The sequence below is a fragment of the Vombatus ursinus genome, unplaced genomic scaffold, assembly GCF_900497805.2.
Source record: "Vombatus ursinus unplaced genomic scaffold, bare-nosed wombat genome assembly UNPS02014798.1, whole genome shotgun sequence".
Taxonomy (NCBI): domain Eukaryota; kingdom Metazoa; phylum Chordata; class Mammalia; order Diprotodontia; family Vombatidae; genus Vombatus; species Vombatus ursinus.
In genome coordinates this window covers 28,788,799-28,801,390 of record NW_020954576.1, presented here as the reverse complement: position 1 = coordinate 28,801,390, position 12,592 = coordinate 28,788,799, and the positions used below count along the sequence as shown (strand labels likewise).

Here is a 12,592-nt window from a genome sequence, read left to right as displayed (position 1 = left end):
TCAATCAAATATCTTTTAAGTACCTACTATGTGCCAGGTATTGTGCTGTGTATACTAATACAAAGGATGAAACAATTCCCCCTTACTGGTTTTCCTGCTTCCAAGTAATCCCCTCTCAAATCCATGCACCCAGCTGCAAAATTAATGTGCCTAAAAATATAGTTCTGACCATATCACCTTCTTTTGTAGCTTCCTATTGAGGGGCTGCTAGGTGAGACAGTGGATAGTGTTGAGACCAAAGTCAGGAAGATTCGACTTCATGAGTTCAAATCTGGCCTCAGACACTTATTAGAAGTGTGACCCTGGGTAAGTCAACCCTGTTTGCCTCAGTTTCCTCATCTGTAAAATGAGCTGGAGAAGGAAATGGGAAACCACTCCAATATCTTTGCCAAGAAAACCCCAAATGGGGTCACAAAGAGTCAGACACAACTGAACAACAATTGTCACTGTCAAAATGAAAGTATTTTAGCATTTAAAACTCTCCACAATCTAACATTAATCTACTTTTCCAGACTAATTTCATATGCCTAGCCCACAGTAGGAGCTTGATAAATGTTTATTGATTGATTGATTGATTACTCCCTTTCATGCATTTTATGTCCCAGCCCATGTCATCTCTTTGCTGTTCCCAAGTTCAAGTCACTAGTTCCAAATAAACTACATTCAAGGGTATTAAAAGAACTGGCAGGGGCAGCTAGGAGGCACAGTGGATAGAGCACTGGCCCTGGAGTCAGGAGGACCTGAGTTCAAATCCAGCCTCAGATACATAACATTTACTAGCTATGTGATCCTGGGCAAGTCACTTAACCCCATTGCCTAGCCAAAAAAAAAAAAAAAGAAGAAGAAGAAGAAGAAAAACTGGCAGACATAAATGCTGAGAAAGAGAGAAGCACCTTAGGGCTCAGAAGGCACAAATGTTCAATATTCAATAAAGGAAAGTAACAATCTCCATCAGATTTCAACCCGTAAAATTGTATGAATTAAATGAATGAAAAATGTCTTTTGTATATTCCGAGGTAGGCAGTTTAATGGCCAATTCGTTCAGTTACTACATCAGTATGTGAATCTGGGATAGGCCCTGTTAAGAGGCAATGAGTTGGGCACAGAATTCAACTAAGAGAAAGCAAGAAGGATTACATTTGGGAAATTGTGTCAATGATTCTAACAATCTCAAGGACAAAAGTCCATCTTTTTAACACAAAATTTTCTCCTGGTGATGATGTGAATCCTGTAATGCCATAATCTCTTTACATTCAAGGTTGCATGTGACTTAAAGAGCACTGGAAGTGTTCAAGGTAAAGGCCCATTTACCTCTGTTTCATGGATTGAAATCTGATAGAGATTGTTATTCTCTTAGACATTTCTCTTGAGTAATCATAGATCTCATTGAGGCCTTGTAATATTCTGGGATTTTGTGCAATCTGCAAATTGGACTATTTGAATGAAATCATCACTTCTTGGACATGTGTTTTCCATCTGCATCCTGCACTGGACAACTTCCACGATAAACAAATTCCTTTGGTGAGCACACAAAACTTGTTGTTTTATAGTAATAGCTAACTCTCTCTCTCTCTCTCTCTCTCTCTCTTTCTCTCTCTCTCTCCACACACACACACACACACACACACACGTACACACACATATACACATACATATGTGTATCATATATATATATATATATATATATATATATATATATATATCTCCAACAATGACCTGAACTCACGAAGTAGCATAATGCATAACATTAAAGAAATTTATAATTGGAGAAGGAAATGAAATTGGTCATGTAGGAAAAAAACTAAGTAGAGAAGGTGATAAAGTCCTTCACATATAGGATCATAGATTTGGAACTTAAAGGAGTCTCAGAAGCCAGCTTATCCAATTCCCCTCATTCTACAGATGAGGAAACTGAGGCCCAGAGAGTTTAAATGACTTTTTCTTATTAACACAGCTGGTGTTAGAAGTAGGATCTGAAACCCAGTCTTCCTAACTCTAAGTCTGGCAGTCTGTTGACCATGTCACAGACAAATAGATAGCAAAGTATTACTCTGATCCCTATGAGATATAAAAATAAAAATAAAAACCTAGGGAAAGGCTTTCAGTCCATAGGCTAAACATTCAAAAGAGGCCCTATAAGATGGATGCCTATAAGATGGATGGGTTCAGAGCTGTACCAGAGGAGAGAATAGCTATATTGATAAGGTCATAGATCCAATGAACAACTACTCTATGGATTAACCATGAAACTTACTAAATTGATAACCTCCCTAATGAAAGAAATACCTATTTAAATTAGTCACTTGGAAGATATCAAATAAAGAGAATATATTGTCTGGAGACCCTTAAGACACTCATTGTGGAGGTGAACGCAAAATTTAGCCTAAAAGCACATCCCAAAGCAACCCAGAGAATGATGTTTAGTCTCCTGTCCACATCTAGCTACTGGATGTACTATTTTCAAAAGGTCCCTAAGGAAAGAAATAGATAGATAGATAGACAGATAGATAAATAGATAAGATAGAGGACACAGGGTGAGTTGAAGATGAAGGGATGATATCTAAAAAATAAAATTAAGGGGTGAGAGAGGATTATACTGGGAGAAGGAGAAAGGGAGAAGTAGAATGGGGTAAATCATCTCACATAAAACAGATAAGAAAAAGCTTTTACAGTGGAAGAGAAACGGGGGAAGGAGAGAGAGAATGAGTGAATCTTATTCCCATCGAATTTGGCTTAAGGAGGGAATAACATACACACTCAATTGGGTATGGAAATCAATTTTACCCTTCAGGAAAATAGTGGGGAAGGGTATAAGAGAGGAGGGGGATGATAGAAGGGAGGGCAGATTGGGGGAGGGGGTGACCAGAAGAAAACACTTCTGAGGAGGGACAGGGTCAAAAGAGAGAATAGAATAAAATACATAGGATGAAGGGAAATATAGTTTTCACAAAATGACTGCTATGTAAGTGTTTTGCATGATTACACATGTATAACCTGTATCGAGTTGCTTACTATCTCAATGAGGGTGGGTGGAGAGGGAGAAAGGGAGAGATTTGGAGCCCAAACCTTTAAAAACAAATTGTTTTCACATGCAACTGGAAAATGAGATATAAAGGCAATGGGGTATGGAAATCTATTCTGCTCTACAGGAAAATAGAAGGGAAAGAAGATAAGAGAAAGGGGGGGCAGTGATAGAAGGGAGGGCATATTAGGGGAAGGGGTATTCAGAATGGGATGGGGGAGGGGCGAGATGAGGAGAAAATTTGGAATTCAAAATCTTGTGGAAATGAATGTTGAAAACTAAAAATAAATAATTTTTGAAAGGTCCCTAAGACCATTTTAAAAGCAATAATGTTAAATTTTCAAACCCCATAATGGTTTGGCAAATGGTAACAAGTGCAGGAGTTTTTTGGAGAAACATGTAAATCACATGACACATGGGTAATTCTCATAGTAAGAACTTGCTTATACAATCAATTGCTTGTACTGCATAGCTTACTAAAATGTAGCAGTTGTGCTCTGGTATATTCCCAAGTGGCCCATTAGGTGGCAGAAGAACATTCAACATAGTTTAAATATAAACTAGTTATGAGACTCCCTCATTCCTTTATAATCCCTACAAATCCCTTAATTTAATTTTTAAACAACAATAAACTTACACATTCTTTTTTCCCCATTAAGAACTAAAAAATGACTTGGTTTTCCAGTGGCAGTTTTTCCTCAACCAACAGATGGTATTACTTTGCACTATCTTTAATAATATGATAATAGTTTTATTATCAGGACTGGAAATACATGTGTTATAGGGATTGGATTGGAGTAAATTTATCCTGCATCCTAGCCACTTTCAGAACTTGGACATTTTGGAATGATGAACCCACCTTACTATCCACTAAGCAAGAAAAGCTACTGACTCAGTGGGTTTTCAAAAGACAGTGACTCTCTCTTCCCATTTTTAGATTGTATCAAGACTACTTGAGTCGATATCTGAAAGACTGGGGATAAAAATGATGCTACCTTTTTTCTTGCTTTCAACCTCCTCGACACCAACCCCAATGTGACAACTGCCCCCTTTGAGGCATCTCAAAGATCCTAGGTCCCTTAATCAAAGTTGACTCATTACAGAAGGATTTTCTGCATTAAGGAGGATACCAATGACAGGGGAATAATCCCTGGCCTCACTTTCCAGAAGACACAGACCTAGAGGAGGTTGTTTGGAACATGCAGAACCAATGTGAACTAGGAAATACCGGTTTATTTTGCAGTCCTGCAAAATGCTTTATGAGCTGACAGTTTTACGTCTTAACCTCCCAGGAGAATATAACAGTAGTTATGTTCTGGCTGCTTGTCTAAATTTTCCCCTTTACTGTGGAGAAAACCTAGACATAAGCCAAACCTAAAGTACAAGTAATTTTCCCTAGGGTGCCAGGGAGGGAGTGTAAAGAGTCAAAGAGAATGAGAAAAGGAGTGTAAATCCTCTTATTAGAGCCAGGCTCCTCCAGAACTGAATCTGGTAAGTTACGGACAATATCCTATACCATATGCAGGTATTCAGAAGTGAGACAGACAGGTCCCTTAGTAGAGAGACAGAGAGAGAGAGAGAGAGAGAGAGGGCACAGTGCCCCAGCCCTTTGGACCTAGAAGTAGTTATAATTGTTAGATGTGAATGGTTTGATATAATAAAACTGTCTTAGAAGTGGCCTTGGGAAACATACACTGACTGCACTGGAACTTTAGAATTTCAATCTTAACTCAGACCTTTTGTGCCTTTAAATGTTCTTTGACTTGGAGTATCTATCTTATAGGATAATAAGGGTAATAGAAGAGTTACCTTGAAAGTTTTAACTTTCAACATTACCATATCCTTTTCCAAGCCTCTTTTGGTTCCAATTACCCCTAGCTAACTGATAGGGAAAGGAAAAAAAAAAAAAAGAAAAGTTGAATATTTAAACAGGGGAAATAAAGGAATGTTGACTGTTTAAATAGCAGAAGACCTGCCTATAACTCAAACAGATCCTGCCTTTTAATAATGCATGCATGAGAAGGAAAAAGTTCCACGTCAGAGCACAACTAATCATACAACATAGCCTGGGTCTAGTTTATTTCATGTCATTTACTCCAAAAGCAAGGTCCAGCTCCAAAGTGTTATAGCCTTCAGTACTAAACATGACTTGGTGAAAAAATGGAAAATGCCAAAGATATATTGCAGGTGAGTTGCTTTTAAAGAGTTTGTGGTACTTTTTAAAAACCAACAAGTCCTATAGTGACTTTATTAAGGTATAGTAGATAAATTTCTGTGCTGTTTTCTCATTTTTATCGGTGACTTGGATAAATGAATAGATGGCATGCTTATCAAATTATAGATGACAAAGCTTCAAGTAATAGCTAATGAATTTGATGGCAGAGCACAGGAAGTGGAAATAAAGGACCTGAGTTTTGGACCTTTTTCTTCCATTTTCTGACTTTGTGACTTTGAACAAGTCACAACCTATCTAAGACTGAAGAGAAACTGAGGTTTAGCTACATAATGGGGGAAATAATCCCTTGCCTACATAATGGAATTGTTGAATTAATGAGATAGTAATAATAATAACATAGCTCAGAAATTATAAAGCATCATCAAAATGCAATGTTTATTATTAATCAGTGTTATACTTTGCATATTTTTTAAGAATGGAGCAAATGGAAGCTAATATACTTTGCATAGCGTGAGTGCTAAATGTCATCAAAGTAAATTTTTTAAAATTTGAGGCTGTTTGGCTTTCTGTGATAAAAATTATAGGCCAATTCCCACTGTTCCCCACAACACACATACATACAAACTCCTGCTCAAATTTCTTCCATCAGTTTTATGATACTTTGATGCCCAGTGGGATAAGGTAGAAAATATCTTGTATGTTCTCATTGTAACAATGTTAAAGGAACTTCAGGACTAGGGGAGGTATGTAATTGTGTGTTGCTAAATATTTAAGAACCAGCTCACCAGGAAAAATACGTACCTACAACATATTTTTAAGTTTGATATGGATTATTAACATTGCTTTTTTTAATCACTTTCTTAAGTCTAGAAATCAATAAAACAATAAATCAAGACCTGATTTGTAGTTTGAGGTGTAAATGCTCACAACGAACATTTCAAAATTGGCCCAAGCCAGTTTAAGCTGGCTCCAGTGAGAGAGAGAGAGAGAGAGAGAGAGAGAGAGAGAGAGAGAGAGAGAGAGAGAGAGAGAGAGAGAGAAGAGAAGAGAAGAGAAGGGGATAGATACAGGAAAGTGAGGGAAAAGAGAGACAGAGACAGACAGAAAGAGAAAAGGGGATAGACAGAGAGAGAAAAGGGAGGAGGAGAGAGACAGACAGACAGAAAGAGAGAGAAAGGAGACAGAAAGAGAGAAAAGGGAGAGGGAGTAGGAGAGACAGAAAGAGAGAATTTCAGGCTTTGTTAAGCTTTTTACAAAGACTGTTGTGAAAATGGCATAAACTCAGTGCCACAAAAGGAATACGACTTAATTCATCATGAAGTGGGGGATGGACACAAGACTTTATTAAGCACCTACTATGTGTCAGGCACTGTGCTAAGCACTATATAAATATGATTTCATTTGAATGGAATCGATTGTGTGGTGTCCATGTAGTCCTAAAACTTGTGATACATTATTTGCTACCATTGGTGTAGGTATCACGTAAGCAATCTGCAAGGTTTAGTGGCTACAAAGAGAAGAGACCACTCTTCATTGGAGATTTGTTTTGAAATTAATGAAAGGAAGAAGGGGCCCTTAAAGGATTACTTGGGTGGCCCAGATTGACCACTTATTCTGACTCTTCCTTTCTGTAGCAAACCTGGACTTGACTCTCTTTGGAATTGATGAAACCATACAACACAATCAAGTAATGCTTGTCTTCAGCCTTCTTCTGGTTGGACTTATCTTTCATTGATATTTATGAAGAACCTGCTGGTTACACAGCACTGAGCTAAACACCCCTTATCCTTGTTCTGGGTAGATAAACTTAACAAGATCCTTTCATCTATTCACTCTATCTCTTGTTGTTGTCATTGTTATTGTTGTTGTTATTGTTTGTTGTTGTTTCTTTTATGGGGAAGGACGATAGTTTCCCAAAGTCAGGACTGGAGAAGAGAGAAACTACCAAAAGAATTATCCCCAAAAGGATAATCCACTTTGCAAATGGAGACACTATAGATGAATATAGCACAGAAGAAGAAGATGATGAGAAAGAAGAATTAAAGAATACTCCAACACTTGCTACTGTAAGTCCAGTATATCCATATGGCTGATAGGTAAAGGGACAGTAGCCATTTGCCAAACTATTAGCTGGAAAAGAATTCTAATGAGAATATCTGATTTTTGAGAGCACATTATATAGGTTGTAAATTGCTTCTTGATCCTCACAACTCTTCGAGGTAAGCAGTATTATACCCATTTTATAGATTAGGAAACGAAAGTTCAGAAAGTAACTTGTCCCTCACCACATTGTTTATAAGTGTGAAAGGCAGGATTTGAACTTGGTTCTCGCTTGACTTACCATACACCAGAACAGCTCACACAAGACTTTTCTCTCAAGTATGGGCTTTTAATCTGGGATCCATGGAATAGATTTCAGGGGATCTGTGAATCTGAATGGTAATAAATGACATCTTTATTTTTGCTAAGCTCTAACTGAAATGTATCATTTCCTTCAATAATTTAAAAATATTATTCTGAGAAGAGGTCCACCAGCTTCACCAGACCACAAAGGGGTGCTTAACATACAAAAAGTTAATCCCTGCCTAGTGAATAGAGCATTCTGTTGTGAGGTAGGGGTGATATTAAAGCTATTTTTTTCAAAGTATCAGAGAAACATCTAAAAATAAAATGAGTGGGATTGTACTACAAAAATCTCTATCGCCTAGATCCATTTCTGTGTCTTTGAGCAAAATCATTTAATCGTGTACAGATACCTTATCTGTAAAATGATAAGTGAAAGCAGTTCACTATGAAGTACCCCTGGTTATAGAAAGGCACTAGGACATAGGAGAGAGTAAAGATTAAGTACACCTGAGTTTGCTACATGTTTTTTAGTTAGTGTGGTATAGCATTTTGAAATCTCTACAAGAAACAGTTCTCTGAAATCCTTGGGCTTTTCTATTAATCATTGTCACAACTTCATTTGTTTGTCGGTTTTCAGTCTAAACTTCCATGGGGGCCATACTTGCGATTTTGGGCTGTACGAATGACAAGCGCTACATTTTCCAGTAAGTGCCTTCATTTTAGCTCTTCAAGATGACGATTTCTCTTTTTGACACGGACCAAATTGTGACTTAGAATAACCAATAACTTGATCATTACTTTGAGTTGTTTTCCTCTAAAAATGATCAGAATCAGTAAGCTTCAGTTGGATATGTCTTCAAAACATGAAGGGTGGGGTTGGGGGAGGAAGATTGAGAGAGAGCAAGAGAAGAGAAAAGAGGAGGAGAGACAGACGGACAGACAGAGACAGAGACAGGAGAGAGAATGTGTGTGTGTGTGTGTGTGTGTGTGTGTGTGTGTGTCTGAGAGAGACAGACAGAGATAGAGACAAAGACAGAGATAGAGACAAAGACAGAGACAGGAGAGAGAATATGTGTATGACAGAGAATGAGTGTGTGTGTGTGTGTGTGTGTGAGAGAGAGAGAGAGAGAGAGAGAGACAGACAGACAGACAGACAGACAGAGACAAAGACAGGAATGAGAATGTATGTATGAATGTGTTTGCGGGTATGTGGGGGGGAGGGGAGAGGAAAGGAGAGGAGAGGGAGAAAGAGTGAGTGTGTTTGTGTTTGTGTGTGTGTGTGTGTGTGTGTGGAGAGGGAGAGACAAAGAGAGAGACAGACAGAATTTCCTTAGAAAATCTTGAAAGTGAAATAAAACTTACATTTTTCACTTTCATTTAAAAATGTCCAGTCTGCATTTATTTATTAAGCTTCTGACGTTTGGTCAGATATCACTTTAGATATCTGATACCACTCAGTAACAGATCTTGCAATGGAAGTATATAACCTATGGCAATCTACAGTCTAATTATGCAAACAAAACACCTGCAGTATAAAATGCTACCAGGATCACCCCAGCCTCATGCTATTTAGAAGAGGCTTTGATCCTAAAATTACAGAGTGAAATTTTTCTTTAGGAATCCTAAAATTCTTGTTCCATATTGAAAACTCCCAGAATCCCTTTTTATTTTGCTTTCCACTTAATTTAAACCTTGGGCCTTAAACGTATCAACAATTAGAGGGGTGAGTAATCCTATCTTGCTGTTCTCCGATTGAGAACAGAGGGAGAAGAAAGTGGCTTATGATTGCAAGGAAGGAGTTAGGTTACACATATGAAGAATTACCTGATACTGAGTATTGTTAAGCATTGGCATGGATAACTGAGTAAAAAGGAGGAATGTTCTTCTCTGGAAGGTTTTTTTTGTTTGTTTGTTTTTTGTTTTTTGTTTTGGTAGCTAGGTTGATAGAGCCTGGGCCTAGAATCGGGAAGATCTGAGTTCAAATCCAACTTCAGATACTTACTGGCTGTGTGATCCTGAGGAAGTCACTTAACTTCAATTTCCTCATTTGTAAAATGGAAATAATAAGAGTAGCTACCTCCCAAGGATGTTGTGAGTACCAAATGAGATAATATCTGTAAAGCATTTAGCATAGTGCCTGGCACATGGTAGCCATCATATAAATGTTACCTATTTTTTTTATCTTTTTTATTATTATTATTCTATAAATATATAGACTGTAAGCTGCTTTACAGGACGGATTGTTTCATTTTTTTAACTGTGTCCCTAGTGTCTGGCACTCAGTGGATGATTAAGAAATGTTTGATAATTGACTGTTTATTGAATAAAAGATATATCTATCTGATCTGAGGTACCATGGAGTAATGAAAAGAGATCTGGACTTGGAATCAGGAGACAGACCTGGGCTCGAATCCTGCCTCGGATATTTACTAGCTATGTGACCATCTTCAGGTTATGTAGCCTCTCAAAGCCTCAGTTTTGTCATAAGTAAAATGAGGATAATAATTAATTGACCACCTACCTCACAAGCTTGTGAGGCAACTTTAATTTTGAGGCATAGGAAGTGCTTTGTAAGCCTTCAAATGCTACATAAATTTGCGTTATTATTAGATGTCATTTAACTGTTCACATCCATAACGTCTTTTTTCCCCCTTCTGGATCTGTCATTTCATTAAGGTAGGGAGCTACTGGTGAGGAACTCCTTGTGTCAATGTAGAATGGCACCTGCTCTTCGGGACCTTGGAGGCCATCTGCTCCAACCTTCTCATTTTACAGATGACGAAACTGTAGCAAAGTGAGTTGCCTAGGGTCACACAGCTTGTTGTTCAGACGTGTCTGATTCTTTGGGACCCTATGAGATACTGAAGTGGTTTGCCATTTCATTCTCCAGCCTATTTTACAAACGAGGAAACTGAGGTAATAGGGTTAAGTGACTTGCCTAGGGTCACACAGCTAGTAAGTGTCCAGTCTCAATTCCTCTTACCACCATGGACAAATGAATACCTTTCCCCACTTCCTTTTCCATTGAGGTAGATGGAGATCTATAGGATAGATTATAATTGGAAGCAAGGGAGATGATGGGAAAGGATGAGGCTGGATTTGAACTCAGGTCCTCCTGACTCCAGGGCTGGTTTCTATCCACTGCGCCAGCTAGCTGCACCTCCATTCCCTCTTTAAAAATTAAATGGAGTACTGTTTTCACTTTTTGTTTGTTTTTTTCTTTCTCATGATTTTTCTCTTTTGTTCTGATTCTTCTTTCACAACATAACCAATACGGGAATATGTTTAACACGATTGTACGTGTATAACCAAAAAAATAAAAAAACCTAAATGGGGAAGGGATGAACCACATGATCTCTGAAGGTTCCTTTGAGCCCTAGAACACACTGGAGTGACTATGGCATTAGGAAAAGTTAAACCATATGAGTCCTTTCTAGAGAAGCATTCTTCTCTGGAAACTGGTTTATCTCTTCTATGCAGTTTCAAATCCTCAGCCACATACACTCAAAGCTTCCCTCCTTATGAATCCTGCCAACTCTTCTGTTTTTTGTTCTGCTTTCTTATAGCATGCGACTTCCTTGGTGGAAAGTTAGCCACTTTGTTTGGACTTGATGAACCCAAATATCAGTATTTGTTAAATGAATACTACAGAACTCAAAATCAGGTATGCAACATCTTGACAGATAATGCAGGGGCTTAAAATAGAAGTTTGGTTGATTCAGGTCTAAACCAGCAGGACTGTGTGGAGAATTTTTTGGCTTATCTTAATAGTGTTCACCCTCTTTCCCCACAATTCTCTTATCTTCCATAGTCAGACTTTTTTCTCCCAGTTCCTCTTACCACCATGGATAAATGAATACCTTTTCCCTCTTCCTCTTCCATTGAGGTAGATGGAGATATATGCAATAGATTATAATTGGAAGCAAGGGAGATGATGGGAAAGGATTTGAGAAATTACTGACTCACAAAGTCTTCAGCGGAGAGGCAGGAACCCAAGGAGGAATCCAGTGCTGCATAGTAACTTTTTTCTTTGTTTCATTACCTACCAGGAGAAGGATAAGAAAGCTGATGAAGAGGCCCAGTCAACAGAGGTCTCTGACGAAAAGCAGTGCTTGGATATCTATGGCAAACAGTATGGCACCAATGAATAGAAGACAATGGTGGACTTTACTTCCTAGAGAACCTTAACAAATATGGAAAAGTGTCAGAATCCAGTCCAAGACAGGAAGCAGCAGTCAGGGTTCCTTGTACTTCCTTTTCTTGATCATCAGTTGCTACAGCAACAGAACCCCAGGAAGTACTTGATAACCTATCAAAGGGTCTAAAAGTTTTTCCAGTTCCCATTATCAAATAGCAGGTAGTTATAGGTTACAATCAGAGAAATATTTATGACCTTTTCAGGAGTGGGGAACCTACAGCCTCGTGGTCACATATGACCCTCTAGGTCCTCAAGTGTGGCCCTTTGACTGAATCCAAACTGGCTCCAGGGAGAGGGGATATAATGGGAGAAAGTAGGGGCAGCTCCTTTGTATCATTGGGATTTAAATAATGAAGAACAGTGGTGAGGTAGTCATCTAAAACTTTTTGGTGGGAAATGGGAAGGATATCATTTCTGATGGGGCTCTTGGACTCTACTTAGATTATAGGATCATTGAATGTCAGAGGGACTTCAGAGATTGCCTAATTCAACTTCCTCATTGTATAGCTAAGGATATTGAGACTCAGGAAGTTTCAAGTACCTGAACAATGTCATGAAGCTAATTGATAGCACAGCTGGGAGGTGAAAGATAACAGCTCAGTAGATCATTTTGTCCAGTCCCTGCCTTAAAAGTTTAGTCCTGGGTTCTCAGCTGAGGACCATGAGATTTTTAAAGCCCTCTGGGAAGGAAGGTATATAAAATCCACTCCAAACTCTGATCCCTTCAGTTCCTTTCCCAGTTGTTAAATGGAAGTGAATGCATCCTCTAAGGATTTCTGTACTCAATTTATACGTATAACTTTTGCCCAAGCAAAAACTTTATCCCCAAAGGCTGAAGAGTCTCAAGAGA

General features: G+C 38.4%; 1 protein-coding gene across 1 annotated transcript; it reads left to right on the top strand.

Moving 5' to 3' along the window:
* The first annotated feature begins 5,103 nt into the window (after positions 1-5,103).
* On the top strand, positions 5,104-11,923 carry LOC114049594 (protein FAM177B-like). Its single transcript, XM_027870853.1, has 5 exons — positions 5,104-5,209; positions 7,100-7,264; positions 8,182-8,248; positions 11,111-11,208; positions 11,594-11,923. Exons 1-5 carry the CDS (start codon positions 5,183-5,185, stop codon positions 11,693-11,695), a joined length of 459 nt encoding a protein of 152 aa, XP_027726654.1. The 5' UTR covers positions 5,104-5,182; the 3' UTR covers positions 11,696-11,923.
* The last annotated feature ends 669 nt before the right edge of the window (positions 11,924-12,592 follow it).